The sequence below is a fragment of the Varroa destructor genome, unplaced genomic scaffold (genome assembly GCF_002443255.2).
Source record: "Varroa destructor unplaced genomic scaffold, Vdes_3.0 BEIS01000004.1, whole genome shotgun sequence".
In the NCBI taxonomy this organism is placed as follows: domain Eukaryota; kingdom Metazoa; phylum Arthropoda; class Arachnida; order Mesostigmata; family Varroidae; genus Varroa; species Varroa destructor.
Window position 1 is genome coordinate 18163366 of NW_019211457.1, and position 21278 is coordinate 18184643.

Consider the following 21278-nt stretch of genomic DNA (forward strand, 5'->3'; position numbering starts at 1 on the left):
GCTACACATAAACTTAATCAAAAGTGGTTCGTAGAAAATTCTACCACTCTTTGTATATACTTGTAGGTACCATTCCCTAGCATCTAGGAAAGTCGGCGTGCCACCGTGAGACAATTTGCTTACTGCGGCCAGCATGCACACTGTATATGTGTGGCGGCAGATTGCACGATGCTGTTTGATGGTACGAAAAGATATATATTACATGCCTATACAAATAGCGTTCAAGAGAGCCTTAGGGGCCTGCAAAGGACCCTCATAACAGAACGTTTGTCTCGATCCTACTGCCTTTTTTTTCGAGTTGTCGTTTCATCGTCTTGTCTGCGCCGTATAGTCGAGCTCGTTTAACATAGATCGTTCGTTTTCCGAGATATAATCTTATCTTGAGATTTAGCCTGTTCCTTCCCAGGACAGTTTACCATGAGGGCTATAAACCTGTTTCACCTGACGGAAAACTGCCCTACAGGATGTGTTTCACGCACACCTAGCGCTGTGAACGGACGAACGGACTAACACGATAGACTTGGCTCCATTGCTTAGATTGTATCAGCCAGCCACTTTCAATGCAAACAACGGCGAAATCTATACGGCTGGTTCACCTCGACGAACAAACACGAATCATTTTCAACGGTTCTTGGCTTAAGTTTGTCATCTTGCTTCGAGCGTCACGTCACTTACGTTACATGATATCGTTGCAGCTGCCCGAGCAGAGTTTCATGTAAGTTAGGTAGCTCGTAGATGTACGCAATTCTAAATGTTTTTTTGCAGTGTACCAATTCATTTTGTTTGCCTTGACCTGCGTGCAAGCAGTTTTTCTTCTAATCGACAAAAGAATGTAATTAACGCTCAGTATTGAAAAAAACGTACTGCTCTTTTACGTCTTTACGTTTTTCGCTCAGTGCACTTTAATACTAAGTCTGATGGCTATAATCAGTTGGAGTAATTACTGAAACACGTGTTATCATATTTTACCCGTATATAGGGTGCGCACCGAAGGTCAAAGCAAAACGGATAACCCATAGGAATACCGCGCTCTGAGTCGCAGCGGAAACGTAAGAAGTCTTGATAATTACATAAGACCGTTGGTACGATTTTACGAGTTTTTTTTATAGAGCAGGCAACCCATTTTTGCGTGACATCGGATGCACTCAGTGTGAATAAGGTGACACGGCAATCTTCTAACACGGTAATGTCTAATCATTACTGTATTTTAATATTGTTCACGCTTGGAAGGTAAGTAGGTTTTTATGCCTTTATCCTAATCCCAGTCAGATTGCGCACCCTGGATTCTCGCGCAGAGGTTTATATAGCTTGAAGTAGACAACTGAAATTTCTGTTCGGGTACGGTAAAACCATTACGGTGAATAAGGCCGGTCTTTTTGGTTTGTAATAGATCCCATACACGGTAATCACCAAATGATCATTATGATTAAGAATCTAGTTTGGGGGTGATAACGCGAACATTTCGAAAAGTGTTTTGCAGTTAAAAATTGTCATTTACTTCAATATTGATTCGAGGAGGTCCACATATGTTGTATTCATTTATTTAGGCCTGATCTTAGGAATAAGACTAAATCTATCATTGGAAACGGAAAATATCGTGTTAATTCTTGTTGTCTTTCAAGCTACTCTGATGCAATTGCTTGACCCATCAACGAGGAAGTTCTACAAATTTACACACCGTTTCTCGCAACACGTATCTTATTGCTTTAATGAGTAGCAATTTTCGGTCGTCCTACAGACTCCGCAGTTCAACGTTTCCTCGCAGAAAGTGTTGGGTCTACTTTTGCTTTCGTGAAGATTTGGCTGCGGTCCATCGACCAATAGTCACGCTCGTTTTCGACGCTTCGCTATCGAACTCATAGAAACAAATACTTAGATTGTAAAACGATGTATGACATAGCCCCATCTAATAGATAGTGTTTTCTAATATTATGTTAATCGTCATTGACTTTGCTTCTTGGTACGAACGATGGGAAGGAGAGGGGACTCTTCTTAGCTTCGGCCGATCCTTTCCGCAGCTGCTGCTGTGTCCTCGACGTAAGAACCTCACTCAGCTTTCGACGTCTGCCATTTAGTGGGGCAGAGGCACCCAAATGGGCGTTTCTTTGCCGTAGAACCCTTCTCCCCTTCGAGAGATATTTGTGATATGTGTTATTGCCTGATCGGTACTGCTCTTGTTGCCGAAACCTCGTTGTAACCGTTTGCCGTTGCATGGGTTGATGCAAATCTATCAGGCGCATGTATCCATGTATTTGCTGCAAATGAATGTTTACTCTTGTTGTTATTTTATGTAGGTTGTGCCAATTTTTGGCCAATAATTTTGGTGATTGGTGACTGACGTTTGGCGCGGTGTTAATCAGCGCTCACCCAACAGCCTAGGTGAGACCCTAGTCATATGGACGAACCGATTGACCGCTAGTGGCTGCCTGAGTGACTTGCATCCGCCTACAATCACCCTGTCACACTACCGTAGGCTGTGGAGTGCGCCATCATTACTAAGGCAAGCTGCGATAGGAAGCTGCACTTTTTCGTGTGCACCTAAACTGCGTCGTCGATTTTGCATCGTCCAACTTCTTTATCTTACTATAGGACTCGTCTGCCTGAAGAGTGTCGTCTCTAAGAGCCGACGCTCATTGACCCTTGAGACACTTGAAAGCATCGATAGCCAAACGAGCCGCCGCTCCGTCGAGGCGTCCTATCTCCAATAAGAAAATTCTATAGAGGAGTCGACATCAATTTTAGTTCTTCTCGTCAGTCTTTCACTAGCAACTGAACGTGCAACGACATCGTCGTAATCATTGCTGCCGCTCTCCCGTAGCACCCACCGTGATTTGACGGGTTCTGCGTGCGAGCCGACAGAGTGGAGCAGGCACCCGGCTTGATCGTGATACCAACCGGCGACGCCTGGACCTGAAAAACCGCAGGCTTAAAATGATGAAAGCCAAGCCAGATGATGGACCATGTGTGTATCTGATTGACACTTATATTGTAATAAACAGCCAAAGGATGTATTGCGTTTTCCAAACCCGCAAAATTGAGACCCCGGAAAGCCGAAGATGTGCTTTGCGCGCGTGCACGATACAAACTGTGGTACTCTGTATTCGAGACTTTCACCATCTTGAATCTTAATGAGTGCACTTAAACAAATTCTTATATTGGAGAAACGCTCTGCAGAATTGCTCTGAACCGTACCGGAGTGACTATATCAGTGTTGTCGAATTCAAACTACTGAGCCAATATTTAGTTTCCCCTATCATTTGTGTTATCCAAAGTTTCAGGTGTGCAAGCTCCCAAAAAGAGACGGCTGAGGAAGACCTGGAATTTTTAGTGGAAGCAAGTTGACCTCTGCGAGTTGGAATGTAGCGCTGGCATTATGATTTATGAGTGTCAGATCTACCCGTTCCAGCTCGTTGAGGCAACTGCGTCATCGTGTGAAGTTATCACAACCAAACCTTCAGGGGATTAGATTTTATGTACTACAGGGCCTCATTGAAACTAAAAATTAATGTAAGTGTGTGCATGGAGTCTGTGAAAACCTGTTTTATTACCAATACGGTCAAATCAAGTCATCCTTCATACAATGAGGCTTTCCAACACAGAAAGATGTCAAACAAAGGGCCGAGTGCAAGTAGAGAGGTCGAATCTTCCACTATTTTGTTGCCTGTGAGATTCAACTTCTCTATTTGTTTGTGTGTCCCGACAACTACGTCAGCGCCTATCATTTGGTCACAGCCTCAATTTAGCTGACAACCGCTACTAATGCTACTGGTAATCTGTATGCAGTTTCCCACCATTCATTTGTAGCTTTTCCCTGCCAAAATGACCCTCACCATACGGTTGATAAGAGTCGTTCTGAACTTATCATTCTATACGTCCCGAAGTCCCCCGTACAGCCCTTGGAAAATGCGCGCTTACCTCTGACCTCTGACCACAACCGCTTCCTGTGACCGCTACGCTTGATTGTGATGTAACTGGATGAGATGAAAGCTTGATGAATATTTGATCCGGGGCGCATTCACCCGGTCTGATGTTGTCGAGTGTATCTTACACGGGGCATGCGCAAACAGGCCACGCCGCAGCAGAAGTCGTTAGTGAGTGTCTCCTAAAGCGTGGGCGAATTTATGGAAACAGTATGTTCTTATTAAAAATAAGCCTTTTCCACCTCAGCATTCGTCTTCAAACCCCAGTTTCTCTGCAATTTTGAGATATAAAATAATTGTTGACACTTTGACGTGATCATCGGGTTAATCAAAAAGCCATTCAAGGACGTTAGTTTGTTGCCTGTGAGATTCAACTTCTCTATTTGTTTGCGTGTCCCGACAACTATGTCAGCGCCTATCATTAGTTACAGCCTCAGTTACCGAATACGCTATAACAGAAGGTACAAGCTAACGCCTCATAGTATGCTCTTCTAACTGCTATAAACGTTAAGGTGTCTAGAAAGTGAAGTTGGTGCGAAGCTGCGTAGTGCACGTTATCGTATTCCTTTGTGGATATGGACAACCAGCCATCCTAATGGAATTCGAGTTATTGTAGAGCAGAAGAAAACCAGGCTTCCGTATACTATAACCAATAGAAATCGTGTACCCTTTATAGAAACGCCATTTGATGCAGTTGTACTGAACTTTTGTTTTTGACCATAAGCCGTGTTTTTAGCCTTGATAAAAATCTAACGTTATGGCGGGCGTAATATGGTCCGGTACGATTTGAAACAGCAATGGGACGGTCAGTGATACAGTTATTCTAATGCTTATCGGTGGTTCTGTGTTAATCGGTAAGTACGTGCTTGAAAACTCAAAATCGTAATTGTTTTTTTTTTCATTTTTCACAAAACAGTGCCTTTTCTACCAAAGATAATGGCGGCTTTTTATGCCATTTATCATGTTGAGTAAATAGCCTAATATAAAGATCTTCTTTTTTCGATATCTCTCAAGCTAGAAAAAGTCTGAGGATATAAAACAATCAATGCAGTCTAAGCTTATGATCTAAAAAATTAAGTCTGGAATATCTTGCTCAACTCATGGAATAACAAATCAAATTTAGTTTCACTGTGAAACTTGTCATGTTCATCAAGATGTAATGCAGCAAGGCTTCTCTACTGAGATGTTAACAGAGATCGCAGAAACCTCGCATGGTTACTGGTCTTGTTACGAACCAAATTTTGTGGAGCATGTTTCTGTAAATAAAACCGATTCGTATGTACGTCTGTTTATTAACCGTAGAGGCGAATTTCTAATATAGTTCACGAAATACGCAAACCTTTTTTGAGCCCGCACAGGATAGAGGAACTTGCGGTCAGTGCTCAATCGATCATACATCTCACTTAAAACCTAGTTACAAAACAAAGCTAGCCTCTCAGCAAGTGCCCTACTAAATAAAGTTAGCGGTTCAGAGAGGCAGAATTATTTTGCAGGGAAAAAGAAGGGCGACACTTCAATTGAGATGGCTGTATCGGTGTAATGAACATCGTGAAGGATGACTTCGTGTTTCCGTGGCAGCCCGTGCTGAAGTAAATATCTTAAAAGACTGAGTGTGGAATCGACAGAAAGCGAACACGATATTATACAACATTATAGTGTAAAACAAACGGTATATTCGGATTATCCGTTTAGTTTTTTCGTTGTTTTTGAAAAACGAATTTCGCGCTAAGCTTGACCGTAAACGTTAATTCGCGTTTGTTGGTGACTTTAGTTGTTATCGTTTGTGAGATCGCAGCACTAGTTTTGTTTCTTTCTATGATAAAGTCTGTTGATTTGACGCAAAATATTTCCCCCGATATTGAATTATGCGGCACGTTACCGCCTGTTACCGTACGATCTTTACCATAGCACCTCCCGAGAGCACTGTTCACACGTAATCAGAAATCAATTTTCAATAGAAATATAAAAAATGTATTCAATTACAATTCAGGATAGTTTCGCAGATCTTAAATGAACACATTAGAAATTTTCTGCTAGGTCACATCTCAGTTTTGTAGTAATTTTGATACTAGTGTTCTTCTGTCGGCTCAATGACGGACAGTGACAGCTCAATGACAATCAACTGTAACTTTCAGTTTAGTGTAATGGATATCAAATTGATTACCAGTTTTAGTTACTCCAAACTCTGTTTTGTTTCGGTCTTTGCCTATGATTGACACGCGATGTTATAACTATTATTATTATTATTAAAATTCAGATTTCTGCAAATTTTGGAAATAATCGATATTTTTAAGTGTTTATTATTTATTAAGAATTTGTCACTTATTTAGTAGAAATCATTATGCAGTGAATGAATAATGTGAAAAATGTAGAATATTAAAAATACTTTTATATCGAGAGCAAGAGTTGCAGCAAGTATAACAGGCAAACATTTCGCCATATAATGCTATTGAAATTTTGCTAATGGAACTTTCTCAAAAACTCAGAAAAGTTTAAGTCTGTGAGCTCCAAAAAAGAAGAAAGAATGCACCATGAATATTAAAAAAAAAAAAAAAAAATGGTATAAAGATCTTGAAAACTGTGATAAGCATGTGTGTCGAGAATATGCTGGTCTATGTACGCACGTTTATTCATCATTGCACCTACGGTAAAATTGAAAAAAAAAACTAGTTTTAATATTACATTGTATATAGCAGGTGCAATGACTTCAACTACGCATTTTTGTGTGGTGGTTCGGTGCTTCAATTAACATTTTTAAAAATATTCTGAGCACCCGTGCGCACAATAATAAAGCTTCGCGTCCATAACGCCTATTGCTCTATAACACATAACAAAAATTTCTTGTGAGTCGGGTGAACAATACGTATCGAGTGGCATTCGCCATTAAGCCCCAGTACTTGCAATGAATGGTACACAGAAACTCAAAGAAAAAGCAAGCAAAAAATTTTAAGGACTCGAAAGTTTGAGGAAACACTGAAAGTGGCACTCACAAGAAGTGATTTTCACTGAAAGATTTATCTAAATTGTCCCTAAACGTCAAAAGTCTTTAAATTTGCAAAACCAGATAACAGTTGCAAAACAGTGGTCCAGCTTTGCTCCACACTGATTTAATCTTTAATAACTAAAACGAATCACAACTATGCACATATGTGATAATTAGAATGTATAGATATGATGTGATAGGAAACATCGGCATCCAACCAGTTTGGGATCCTCACTAATAGAATAACAGGCGGATCTGCGCCAGCGTAGAGGCAGGTAGAGACAAACGGATCCGACATAAGCTAATCAATCAAGAATGAGATCAAAGGTTTCCTCGCTGATTAAAGACAAAATGATATTTCACCTATTGTGTCTTGCAAAATCGAACGGCCACAATTTGAGAATTCGTTTGCATCACTAACTTACGCCAATCACATACTATATCTGTCGAGCCTGTTATATCTTGCCACTGCCATCCATAGCTTTTACCGTAGTCAAAGCGTCATGTAATCAAGCTGCTAGAGCGCTTTATACATTTTTATTTATATATACAGGAAGATCTCGAAGACGCTAGTGTCATGGCCTAGAATTCGACGTATCTACGATATCTCGGACGTTTTTCGAAAAACAACGCAGCCTATAGACCTAGTATGCGATTATTTCGTAACAACTAACTTAACATACTAGGGCTAAAGATGTGTGCAATATATATATATATATTGTGATCAAAGATAAATGTAGCATTCAGCTTTTATTTAGACTACCGCTGGAAAACTTTGCTTGATATTTAAATTACATTAGCGGAATAAAATTTGGTACAACAAATATAGTCGAAAGGAGTAGAACTCGCTAATTCCTACAAACATCTCAAAGCTGTCATACACTTCGCGCCATGCCACAATGGACTATTAAAGAAGTGGATGTTTGTGGAGTCATTTAAAGTATTGGATAACGATGTTTTAGTTTTATTCTCAGGGCTATTGCAAGGGCGGTCTGCCAAACGCTCGGATTAGCCCATTTGATAGTAGTTGAGATAAAGTAATGCCAACAATCGATGCCAAACGTAAAACCTGAAACATTAATTTATGTTGCCGCTGTTCATCACATAACGATTTGAAACTTGCGTCTATTGCAGGCATATTTTTCAATACAGCAACAGCTGAATCATAGTAGTACTTATCTGACTTCAGAATACGATATATATTTCTCATCATTTCCAGTTTCGAAGTTCGTTACATTCGATCAAAATTGGTTGATTAGAGGCTATGCTACGGAACTCTAGAGCTATACCGATACATTAATTTGATCATGTCATTCTCGCGAAAAATGAAACACTAAGGCTAAACTGCAGATTCCACTCAGCGGAATACGCCGCTGTGTTTTGCGAATACACGACGGCATCCCCCCAATACAAATCTCTCAGTAAGTTGGATTCTCATACAGTTTGGCCATTTGTTAGTAAGCTCTAAGGTAATGGTTTTGTACATTGATGTTCACAAATTTCATTTCTATGACCTGATTTATTGCTGTTGTACTTAACCTCTTATTCGATAGTTTAAAGTTGAATATCGTGTATTTTAAACGGGTAGGAAGTTTCCGTTTACGGTACATTTAGGGTTTCTGATTTAGGAATCGCGATGTCGCCTCAGCATGGCTTTGGTAAGTATATATATATATGTAGCATTGAATATGGGCTTTGTTACTGAAAAAACATTATACTGCTACTCACTATGGCTTAGACGTGTGCTTATTCTAAGTATCATATTATTCAATTTCGTTCGGCCATCCTTATCTGACAGGGTGAATGATGTCTTCTATTGCGCCTAATGTCTCTTTATATCTTTTAGGTCAAACACTTTAGGACTCGCTGTGTACGTTTCCAGGGGGCCTGTTTTACTGCGCATCTAGATTGTATTCTCGGCATATTCGAAAAAAGGTGCATGCACTTTTATGGCCAAACCCAGACTTTTCTATATAAAAAAAAAAGCGGTATTCGAATTGGTAAACGGTGTCCGCCCCCTTTGGCTAGCCTTGTTGACAAGCTGAGAATACAAGGAATTGGACTGACAGTGAAGATTCCAAATGTATGTAGATGATAAAGTGCTCTTTCTCTGATTGTTAGTCGGTGAGCTCTCCATCCTTATCGTAACACTTCTATTAATAACAACAGAACCCGTGGCAGCATTTCGATAAACACAGCTATTTTTCTCCTGCAGCTGAGCGTGGCCAATGTAACGCAAAAGAGGGGCTTCAATATACTTGGATTGCTCATTTAAAGATCATGCCTGTAAGCATTGTATCCGGATCTATGTCGATTTCAGTGAAACCCTCAAAAACGTTGATGAGTAAGTTTAGCTTCTCCAATAAACTTTGTTTTTACCCCGCAAATTCTGCAAACTTCTTACTTTCAATATGAACACGACAGAAGAAGCTCTATATGATTCATTTGGAACGAGTTGCTGGATAAAGCCGTTTGTGAAATCATCTCAGATCTAAATACTTGTACTCTCAAGGGCTGATCCCTTCAGAGACGTCCCTGTCCGACATGCCACCTATAAATATACCTGAATAACATCTCGGACTCCGTTGCTTATTCACAAGGTTTAGTTTTAGAAAATGACGATTGCTTCCGATAGCATAGAAGTCTGCTAGCTCTCTCAGGAACCCGCCTACATAGCCGTCCATCCTTTCATTTCTGTCTGGGATAAATTAGGTCGAAATTGATATAATTTTTACAACCTGCATTTTAATGAAAACAGACGTTTGAATAAAAGGTCTATAAACGACTTGTAGACAAAGGCATCCTTAACCGACCTATTTACTCAATGTAACTGCCGTTCGCTTCAAGAAAGGCTTCTATCAAAGTGCATTAACCAGGCCTTTTCTCCTTTAAAATCACAAATCGCTTATTAACAGTGGTCGGAAGTCCATCAGTACAGTACGGCGGTCATCATATCAGTACGATAGGAGTTGTTCAAGTTTGGCTTAAAAACGTCGCAAACAACGGATCAAATACTAAACTGTCAAAGTGGCTTATCTGCAAAAGAAGCCAATTATCAGACACACAATTTTAAATACACTGACGTTTTTGCGTCGGTTTTCCGTCTTGTTGAAAGATGCATAATCTTTTAATCCAAACCGCGTTGAATCGAGGTTTCTCCATAGGATATACTATATTATGTAATCGCTCTACGTGTTTAATAAAAATTTTACCTTTTTGAAATTGTTTTCCGCCTTGACGGCGCCCTTCTCCGTTTATGTCTCATGAAATGTGGCTATACATCCGAACATCAATTTTAGCCGATCGTTTTAGGCATTATTGAAATAGTGGAACAAGTAGAAGTCTTTTCGTTAAATTAATGATGAAAAGGTTCTTTTTATGGGAGAAAAATTGAAGACGGCTGTATGATTTAAACTCAAAAATGGCTCAAGAATAGAAACAGAGACAGAACAGCAGTACATGTCCTTGATGGATAGCTAGCTCCAGTTATGCCAAAGTGCAGCAATTTGCTTACTGTAGCTTTTTAATACAAGTATGACCACACCTAAAATTTTGCCATTAGTTGGAGTAATTGTGTAGCAAAGCAGTAATCATGTAAGTCTTTATATATATTCACAATACTATTATGGGTCCCGTAGCCAAGATACGCCTCTCATCGAGGGCCAGGAAATATTCTGACTTCGATATCCTCGCATATTTAAGTAAATTAAAGGATCTGGTCGTTACAACAAAGCCAAGTCTCATATTTATACATAATTTATTTTTATCATAATCATTTCAGCTTTCACCGTGTGCTGTATGTTGAAATGCCTAAGGCATCGCATGCCTAGAACGAAGCAAGAAATTCAGCTGAGACTTCACAAAAGATGGTTAACTAAGAACTTTAAGAGGTATCTCGATATGCTTACTGTCCGTGCTGACACAACATTCGATGATGGTACGTATGGTATACGTATCTTTTTGTGCAAAGGGCTAAAACCAGTTAGCACCAAAACTCCATTGCGGAAAACCTTGCCGTTAGCTTGGCAGGAAAGATTTCGAATAAGTATTATAGGTAGCCCGAATAATGGTATTCACGCAGTCAAAATCTAAGTGTGAGCCGCAAAGTGGTGGTAATAATAATACTGCAGCAGACTAGGAAGGTCCCATAATGCTTTTCAACGGAGCAACTTACTAGTCAATGGCTTAGGCAAGTGATCCTTTCGTCTGGTAGTGTGACAAAATGATATTCTCAATCAATTTATCTGTAGCCTTGGGCCGTGTACGAGTGCTCCGTGAGGCCGACTTGTCAGATTTCGAAAAAAAATCCTCGACACGACGTGATTCGCCCTGCGATCAAGCCCGAGCCCTGAGGGATCAATGTATTGCTTTGAGTCTGCCCGAGATCTGCCACGCCGGACAAAATCATGTAAACAAGTTGAGGCATAATAACTAGTATGCTTTCTTGATATTCCGATCAACAAGAGCTCAACTTAACCATTCTAATAATTCTAGTACACTTAAATGCTATTGTCTGATAAATATTAAATTAAAAAGATAAGCATTAAAAGAGGGAAACGTCTAATTAACCTGCATAGTTTTAGTGACTAATGGTTTACTAGAACAAAACTGGCTTTATGGAAACCATGCAAATCTAGATCTGTTTGTCTATCCTAAATTAAACGATTTCAATACTTTGTTTTCTTTTACAGATTGCATTACTTCCATTTGACATTTCGGTGGTAAAGAAGATTTTTCGTCATCAATACAATGACCTCAGCTGCGCAACTGAACGTGAAGCTACAGAAAAAGATGGCAAAGACAGGTGTAAAAGTGATAATGAAGACAATGAGATCCTTCAAATATAAACGTTATATTGTTTTAGAGATTTGTCATTGTGTCGAATGCATTTGCAAGTGTATCGCATGACAACGGCGAATCGTCACAAACGCAGGTGAATATAATCGACCGCTGACCAACGTCACGGGAAACGCGTGTTAATCAAGGAATTGGCATTCAGCTGACGTCTTTGTGACGTTCGTAGTTCAAATCGTGTGATTGTTTCCTTGAACCGTTATTAGGATGACTTGTTTTTGGCAACCGTCAAAGCAGGCATCTTCCTCGGCGAGATAAATATCACCAGCGAAAATACATACAATTCTTTGGAAGCAACGTTAAATTATTTTCAAACTTTGAGAGCTCAAATTGAGACGCTCTTTTGGCATATAAATCACAGTTATACAGGCCAAACGAGAGGAATTTTACAGTTATCTTAAGATGTTGAAATGACCAAGATTACCTAGACTGAGTCACCTGAAGCACCGAGAATCTTAAATCTTAATCTATGCCCTAGTCGATTTCACAAGCAGCGTAAAGAAAAAGTTCGTTAGAAGAGAAAAACCGACCTCTAATATTTTGTTAGTAGAAATTGAGCAATTTATATACCATCAGAAGTTACAATATTTGCATCAATTTTATAGAATTACTGGACAAAAATTTCGTTCTAGAATGTAGTGTTTATACATAAGCTGAACCTGTTTCCTGCTTTGATTTCAGTATGCGTTCATGTATATTCGCCGTGATACATCATATAATGCACCCACAATACTTCGTGTCTTGACGTTCTGAGTCTTTTTTTAGGTGACGGATGCAACCTCAACGTGAACTCCTCGTAAGATGCTCGAAAACGAAGAATGATCTCATTTAAAATCTTTGACACTGTTACTCTTCGTATATGATGAACTTGCCAAATAATACCCCGGCCTATACGCACATATGCACCCTATAGATGTCAAGTGCAAATAATGTCTGTATTTAATTTCCTATTGACATTTCTGACAGATTCAATATGTGTACATTTAATGTCAAAGGTAGCTTATCTATTAACATCTAGCCCATACGCTTTAAACTTGGCAGAACGTATTCGTATGTCAAGCTAAGTGAATTAAAACTGGCGAAATTTCTATTGTAGTAGAATCAAATAAATGTACAGAGAATCACCAAGGATATTAATCTGGCTGCCTAAAAGGCAAAGTTTAATGTAATTGATAGAATGGTATTTATATAGTTTTTTTGATGAATCTCATGATGATGGATATGTATCATTCGCTTTACAGAAAATCGTTAACACTCGTAGGTGCAAAAAACAAATGATAAGTTATTCTTCAGTCCTAAAATTTATCAGTGACAAATTTTACCAATTACGTAGTATATCGCTCTGAATAAATTGAGTGCCGTTGCGACTCATGGTTTAACCAGCATTATGATAATTTAGATCTTTCGAGATCCATAAAATTCAATTCCTGAATCGAACTACTTACGACGTCTGTATAGTCGATTCCTTCAGCGGCTTTGTTATTATGATTAATACTCATGTAAGACACGGCATTACACTTTTATGTAAACACATTTATCCTTCATCGATCACATTCGCATTCCGTGTTGCCGTCTACGTTTTTTTTTACTTTAAACTGTCAGAATATCAACCACTAATATTAATTTATTCTGAAGTTTTATAATTCAACTGCACTATGAAGACCATGGCATAAATGACAAATAGGAAATAGTGCAATACGAACAGCAAAATCCAGCGACCTTTGAACGCAGTCCCCACGCGTAGCTCATCAAAGAATACAGATTTGTTGCTTAGCGGTAATTTGACTAGGTATTTATTATACCAGGTAAATAAATAAACTAGGGTTTCTACCCATGAAAAATCTTAAAACATTTCTAACCTTCTTTCCGCAGCAGCAACAGTCAAATCATACTCAACTAGCCTTTTTTAAAATCTCTGTATCGGCTAGAACAAAATGGGCTTGGTTTCCCTCTAAAGACCACTCTAGGGGACACTACATTGCCGTCAGCCGATAATTTCCTATTATATATACAGATGTATTTCTTTCTTCTATATGTATAATCTACACATTACGACCCCCACGCACTTATTGTCCTTCGGGGTTAGATGCCCCCGAAATTAGCATAAATATCACGATGGGCACAATGTACATCCAGTATTTGGATAGGAAGCTCCTATTGTCCTGTCCTTGGGACTTCTCTTTCTCGCGCCGTTCAATTTCCAGTCGCTGAATGTACGTAGCAGTCTCTGGTGCCGGAGCAACTTTCATGACATCGATTTGCACGCTTAAAAACCGATCTCTTTCGGTGACCTTTCCTGATCCTGCCTGAACATCGGGCGGTAGAAATGAAACACTCTCGAGAAATCCTGACAGATCCAGCGATACCTTCACACGTTGGTGGGAAACGTGAAACATAAATGGTACGTTTGTTAAGAAGCGTAAGCAAGCGTAGTTAGGTTTTGCTAATCGAACAATAGTACAGGTTTCCAATATTGTTACTATTCTTTTGTGATAAACCTCAGCGTTCATATGTAATTCCAAACCCTTTAAATTAGTAATACTCGCTTATTTAAACTAAAATTTAGCTTATCTGAGCAGTCGTTAATTAACTTTAGTAGGAAACATAGGAAATAATTTGCGAGGTACCAAACAGGCCGAAGAACTCAACAAATTCTGCAATATTCCATATTTATAGCTCTTTTCCAAACAATTATGTAATTATAGAGCAAATCAGATGTTTAAAAAAAATTGCTACTACGCATATGAGACATTTGATCAGCTAAATAATATTAGACGTGATTATATTTTTTGCTTGCTTATACGAATTAATTGACGGAACAGGGTTAAATGGTTACACAGAAAAAAGCCTGGAGGTCATATACTCTACGAGATCTGAAAAATAACACGACGAATTTAAGTAGATTAAGGGCATGTGTGTACCTTAAGTCTCTGTGAAAGAGGCTTGTAATGGGGAGACCATGCGATGATGTGATGACCTGTCGACGTGTCAACGACTTTTATTTGGTATCGACCTCCCTTTACTACTCGTTCAAGCTTGGCCTCATCTTCTGGAGTCATCAGGTTTGCCTCAGCCATGGCAGTGTGCTGTAATATATAAAAGCGAGGTAAAAAACAAGAAACAGCTTTATTTTTTATTTGTATTAACAGTAGGGCTAAGCGACTGGTCAACGTTTAATTGTAGCGTATTGTAAAAATAAAATAAACATATATGTAGCTTGAACGTTAATATGCGTAATTTGTTTGTCAAGAACATAATATACATACATATATACTTCCCTTTACTAATAGTTCTGCTTTTCAGATAACACTACCTAACTGAACCTTGGAACACTCCCGAACTATAATGCCTATAATTATATATTCAAAACGGTTCAACGAAACTTGCAACGGTCAGCTGACTGACATGTCGTACTTCTATTCTTAGTAATTGTTTTCATTAAGAGTGGAAAGATATATTCGTATAGTTTGAGCGTAACGTATCTGCCGTTGTGTGTTGCTATGTAGATACCGTTAGAAACTAAAAATCACAGCTGCGTATGAACCCGAAATTAAATATTGTACACGTATTATGTTGGCGGTGATTTATATCATTACTAAAACGACGTACGATAGGGTATCACTGTAATCATTGATATCATCATAAATAACATGAATAAAGATGATAAGCAATGTAGTGCTAAAGGCATGCTACAAACTCGCGCTACAAAAGAGTTTTTAGGTACTATTTTTCTACAAATTCGTAGAAAACCTTAAGCTACCCACCTGTGATAGTGAATTAATCGATATTTTTGCTCGAGGCGTCCACACCGGCTCAGCGCCATTGTACTCTAGTGCGTGAAATACTACCAACACGGGTGCAATTTCCTGAGCAAACGAAATGCCAACCAAGGCAACACTTCCCAACAAGACGTAGAATGAATCAAGTCTCATTGCGTCCACTGTTAGTTTTCTTTAGTACAAGGAGGCTCGCAACACAACTTGCTTGATAGGTGTTTTCAACATGGAAAAGATCATACAGAAAACAAATGACTCCGCAATTGTGAGAAAACGTTACCGTTTACCATTTAAAGTTGCACTCCTTGAGAGCAGTCTGCCTTTTTTACACCACACTAACGTATAATTCCGCAGTTCAAATTAAGTTTCTAGCTGAACTTAGTAAGTTGAACGAACGTTCTATTATCGAACAGTGTGCTGCGATCAGCCGTAATCTTGGCACTGATGAGTCTGTAGATGCTGCGTTAGATATTACTGCTATGTCTGTGTTTATGTCCCGTCGAATAGATGGCTGGCGGAACCTTTGCGGAGCCATTGCGATTTTGAGGAAGCAGGCAGACGGAATCCTTATACTTCTTTGAAATGTTTAAAGTGAGCTATTATTTCTTACGCATGAACTCAACGGATCTGTCAGAATTTGAAAAAAGCTCAGTTCTCATCAATATTGCTACCATACTATAATACGTATACTATACTATAATACGTATGAATATCAGAGAACTCTAATAGTAATTTAGAAGTTCGAATATGCCCAGCAGCTGGAGGCCAAATGTTGCGGCACTCGCTAGATATACAAGTACCTAGTATCAGTAGCAAAATAAATAGGTGTTGTTATTTACGACATTTAAAACAATGTACCATGTTTGGTGTCACCATCTAAATGTATACAACGAGAGTCACACAATAAACGAATACTATACATGGATTAGAAGTACCAAGATGTTTAGTGCATGAACGATAATGTAGAGTACTATGGATCTACATGTACAATGAAAAGTATTTAACAGAAAGCCTTTGAAAATGACCTTACACTAACAATAATAATTTAAAACTTAGTCTTTTACACAGATGCACGCCTGCAGGTTTAACACACTTACAAAATCCGACAGTGTATAAAATATATCGAGTCGTTTGTTTTATATTAATATATTTTTCTTTATTCCTCTCATTTAAATTATCACTTTAAAGTAACCTCCGCCGGATGCAACCGTTTTTTTACAAATCAAATTATCCAACTTCCCTTCTTGCTTATTGCTTACTTTGTACAACTCCACTACACGTTAAAATGATAAAAATCTACTGAGGCCCTGTGCTTCGCAAACTATTTCCGCATTCTCAAAATGATAACAAACTAGATTTTCATGTATTGGACTACTGAATGCATCTTCATTATTCTAATACCACAGCTAGGAACGATGTTTATGCACGATAGTTGGCCATATTCGGACACAAATGTATAAATGGTTTAAATACAGCCAGCAGGTAATCCGGTCGCGCTTCTCGGGCGACTGTTAATATACAGTTACATGACTTAAGCAATCTACGACAACGAAATCCGCAAGGCAAATGTTTTTTTATTTGAATCACTGTCGAATTCTTTTTTTGATTTTACAATAGCTCTTACTTTACTCTAATGTGAAATCTACTTCAATGGATGTTAGAAGATCATTTTTACATATTTAGGAGATTTTCATGTTTTTTCGTTTATTAGTCATTTGAGCCACAGTCAAAGTACTGCACGCTAAACATTTAATAGGTTTCCTTCTACAAAAGACAACTATAAAGACGGAAACGGGTTGTATTTCCTGCTATAGTGAACACAAAAGAAGACAAAAAAGACCTCTGTTCTTTTATTCATACATAGTAATATCATTATTTTAAACAAATATGAACCTCAGTTATTGTAAGCATATTTGCTTACAGAATATGTACCAACCAGTACAGAAATAATTACATAATGTACATCATAAATAAACACTGTTTCGAGTTGTACATTCTGCTTCATGGTCGCAACGATTTTTGTTCTCAGAGCGCATTTCCCGCATCCCGTTTGCCATCGTGCCTCCGTGGAGCCCGTATCACTGTACCAATGGGTATTTTCTCTGTGTACACTCGTACGCTTTCCTGAATCGACTCTGATCAGAGGCATATTGTTTCGCAATCAAATTGCATTATTTAGCATGGCGTGCGTTGTCCTACTGGTGCAGTTTACCAGAGGAGCATAATTTTGCTAATTTTTGTGTTAACGCACTGGTTTATTCCATTTTTTCTTACAAAGTCTGCACGCAACAAGTTTCTTAGCGCAGGCATGGTGCAGCTTTGCGGGACAGTCTGTCGTAGAACAATGCATACCCTGAAGGCACAGGCTAGAACATGCCGCACATTTGATCACCTGCGAAAAATACACAGGTGTAATGACAGGACTAGTATTCGAATTAATTTGCCTATTCACTAATTTATCCTAATAGAGTAGAAATATTTAAAAAAAGGGCGTCAAACTAGTGATTTTTGCGGGGACAATCACACAAAGGAGACATAATGAGTTTAAACTGAATAGTTTTGTTAATGCATAAAATATAAATTGCCATGTGTGAAGTACAACCCAGAAGAACTCTTTACATTTCATAACTTGCTTAATTATATATTTCGAACTTGATTTGTCTCTGCTACTTCATCGATCTCACTGAAAATCCCAATGGAATTGCACACTAAATTGTCTACCAGGCAAAAAAAACAAGTAGTCTAAGTGAATGTTACGCAAAGACGTGAAGCAACGAGCAAAATATATCACGCTGACACATACTTTATCTTCCAGCAGTGAAACGATATATGGCCCAAGTTCAACAAGCGCAACTGGGCTTAGCGACAAACGTTGTTTCGGACCGCTCTCCAGATACTTTTGCCTGTCAAAAATCCACAAAAAGATTCGATGCAAAAATACGTTATCAGAAATTATTTACGATACCTTAGAAGCGAGTCAAGAGTCTAATTTAGAGAATCGTACATGTATTTAAGTTTTTTGGTCCTTGGCCGGCCCTCGGCTTAAAGTGCCTCACAGCACAGGGCTCTAAAGCCGTTTGAGTTGTGAAGTGCGTACACATAGCCTTGTAGCAAAGAAACCTCACTTCAAAGCAAAAAAACTGTCACTTCTGCCATTGTTCCTGTATCGTACCATTTTTCACTTGCAAGCGTGTTAGTCAAGATGTTATGGACCAAGTCATCAGGCTGAAAACTAAAGTTAATAAAGACAAAGCTTTTTAAGCTAAATTGGAAAGGATACTCTAAACATTTATAGATTTACTTGAAACCAAAGGATTACTCGATTAATAATGTAGAATACTTACCTGATAAGTTCGTTGATAGTCTGCTCAGCTTGCGCCTCGCTGAGTTTGCAGTTTGGAATCTCGCAGACGGCATACAATGCCTGATGGTGCGGGATGTGCCCGTCCGAAGCAGTGGCGATCCGTTCGACAAGTGTGCGAAACAAAGCCATCTGCTGCTCACTGAGCTCAGGATGCAAGGACAAATTTGACGCGAGTGTGTTACATAGGACAATGAGACGCTCGCCTGTCGATTCGTCTCGAGTCTGCACTATTTTCAAGTGAAGCCGTGCTAGCGAAATATTCATGGTTCCTAGAGAAACGAAATTTCACGTAATGACACAAACATATAAAGCCAGCATAAGCACAACAAAACACGACAAACTAACAAATTCATTGTAGAATATTAACAACAAGGTATATTCACGAAAGTTGAGGTTAGCTTTGCAATACGTCATAGCATTCTGTTTTATGCAATATTCTTTCTTTGAAGTTTACGTCATAATAACACCTTCAGGGAGTTTCGAAATTGTTCTCGTAAGTGAACAAATTGTCACAGTTTTTTCCTAACTACTATCTTACGCCAAAATTTTTCCTAGTTTTGGCAATAAATTCAAGACACTAATCATTATATTAAAACTGTCGTTATTCCGAAATTATTGCCCGAAAATTTTTTCGTAAGAAGACATTTCTATCTTATTTATTTAAATCGTCAGCAACTAGTGTTCGCTGATTCTAATCAATGTTTTTTTGACATAACCTTTTCTTACTTATCATGGCATATTTAGGTCTATTAAAACGTTAGTTAAGCAATTTTTCGCGGCTCAGTTGACTTGAACACTCCTTGCTTATTGTCAAACTAGGACCAATTTAAGCTACTGTACTAAACTAAATGATATAAAACCAAATGAGTTTTCTAAATTTAAATCCGACATTGTTGTGCGCATTGCGTACCAATGTATTCATCAAGACTTCTATCCTGTTTGATGTCAAGATTATAATCGAACTTTGTATTAAGTTTGACCACCAACTCGCGCAGTTCACTTGTCGCCATAAACTTTCGATCTAATAACACCTGAGTTAACGTTTGTGACACCTGTCGCTGTTTCAGACTGGTCATGATTAGTTGCGTAAAGGTAAATAGATTTTATTAGGCAGATTCCTTCGACGTGTGTAGTAAAAAAATTGCAGGTCTGTAAAGAAAAGACAACAACAAGAAACGAATCACAAGGCTGTGAACTGACGCCATATAACTATAACCGTGTAACTTTTCCAATGTCTCAGTTTACCTATGCAGTCATTTGTGCTACGCTCTCGATGAATTCCAAGATGTGTAAATTGTCGCCAGCAAGATCTCAGGAAATAGCGTTTGTAGCACCTGTTCTAAAGCTCTGTGATTTTATGTTGAAAAATTTTATACAGTAAAGACCAAGTTTTAATAGCTTCGCGCGAGACGTCTTTATGTGAGAATAAACCTTATTCATTGTATATTATATGTATCGTATAAATTAAACTGAATCAAAGCAGTTTGAATTCATGCAGAAGTTCAAAGTTCATTGCTTTTGCATTTTAAATTGTTGGCTGATCTACTACATTAGAACGATTGATATACAAAGACCGTGAATTTAAATTATTGTACATCCGGCCGGAGAACATCACACTCTACAAGCCATTTAACATGTAGCGACAATCCAACCTGTAGATCTATTTTTACAAACGTATGACCAACTTTTCACGTATGTAGTCATTATTGCAAAACTTGTCGCAGTTGGAATGTACTACACAAGAATCGAATTTACCACAGTGCACTTACCGTTGTAATGCACACTTTTTTCTCAGTGGACCTTTTTTCACCGAATACCTCGTCTTATAAACACGCACTCGAATTACATGCGAGCGTGACGAGTATACCAACACGCCATTATGTGAAAAAGTTCCTTCTACTAATTAGAAATTTGTTACCACACTTCATCGCTTCGACACAGACCTGGCCAGCAATGAGTTTCTAAGCCATCTAATGCTATGCACGCAATATATTAGTGTATATCTAAGCATAGCCAATTAAAACTCTAAAAAAAAAAGCGGCAATTCTTATTTTTAACTTGTCTTGCTATCAATCGAGCAATGCTCGCCTCAACTATCCGTCAGTCAGCTGACTGCTCCAGCCACTTGAAGCATTCGAGCTTCTCGTCTCATTCTGCTAACTACTGTGCTTTGCATGCGTATAGCAATCGAATGCCATCGATCATTTACCACACACAAACGTTTACAAAAATACTCGTAGTTACACTTAACACGAGAAGAAATCTATGCTTCTCCTGAGACCACCGATACTTTCTTTGTGCCTCGTTCAAGCTGCTCCAACGGCCGACCGAAGCTTCTTGCTGTAGTGCAGAGAGAATCGCTACACCAAAGAGGCAGCCAT

The 21278-nt window shown here is 38.7% G+C and overlaps 3 protein-coding genes across 12 annotated transcripts; 1 reads left to right on the forward strand and 2 right to left on the reverse strand.

Annotated features, from left to right (window-relative positions):
- The first annotated feature begins 499 nt into the window (after positions 1 to 499).
- On the forward strand, positions 500 to 13136 carry LOC147755919 (uncharacterized). 10 transcript variants are annotated; one of them, XM_086987968.1, is made up of 6 exons: positions 500 to 715; positions 980 to 1049; positions 8123 to 8838; positions 10685 to 10840; positions 11154 to 11311; positions 11595 to 13136. In XM_086987968.1, the coding sequence occupies exons 4-6, from the start codon at positions 10702 to 10704 to the stop codon at positions 11748 to 11750; spliced, it is 453 nt and encodes a 150-aa protein (XP_086844094.1). In that variant the 5' UTR covers positions 500 to 715; positions 980 to 1049; positions 8123 to 8838; positions 10685 to 10701; the 3' UTR covers positions 11751 to 13136. The 10 variants fall into 10 exon arrangements, 8 of the variants coding, with proteins under 8 accessions (XP_086844094.1, XP_086844096.1, XP_086844090.1 ...); XM_086987969.1 differs by lacking the exons at positions 500 to 715; positions 980 to 1049 and adding exons at positions 3553 to 5509; positions 7457 to 7550; XM_086987970.1 differs by lacking the exon at positions 500 to 715 and having other exon boundaries at positions 771 to 1049.
- On the reverse strand, positions 12291 to 16011 carry EMC10 (ER membrane protein complex subunit 10). The gene is made up of 3 exons (XM_022803653.2): positions 15522 to 16011; positions 14679 to 14843; positions 12291 to 14123 (listed from the first exon to the last, which is right to left on the reverse strand). Exons 1-3 carry the CDS (start codon positions 15687 to 15689, stop codon positions 13824 to 13826), a joined length of 633 nt encoding a protein of 210 aa, XP_022659388.1. The 5' UTR covers positions 15690 to 16011; the 3' UTR covers positions 12291 to 13823.
- A 1351-nt stretch (positions 16012 to 17362) lies between these two features.
- Positions 17363 to 21170, reverse strand: Nse1 (SMC5-SMC6 complex component Non-SMC element 1). Its single transcript, XM_022802833.2, has 5 exons — positions 20667 to 21170; positions 19808 to 20046; positions 18878 to 19166; positions 18337 to 18436; positions 17363 to 17925 (listed from the first exon to the last, which is right to left on the reverse strand). The coding sequence occupies exons 2-5, from the start codon at positions 19971 to 19973 to the stop codon at positions 17776 to 17778; spliced, it is 705 nt and encodes a 234-aa protein (XP_022658568.1). The 5' UTR covers positions 19974 to 20046; positions 20667 to 21170; the 3' UTR covers positions 17363 to 17775.
- Positions 21171 to 21278: the final 108 nt, after the last annotated feature.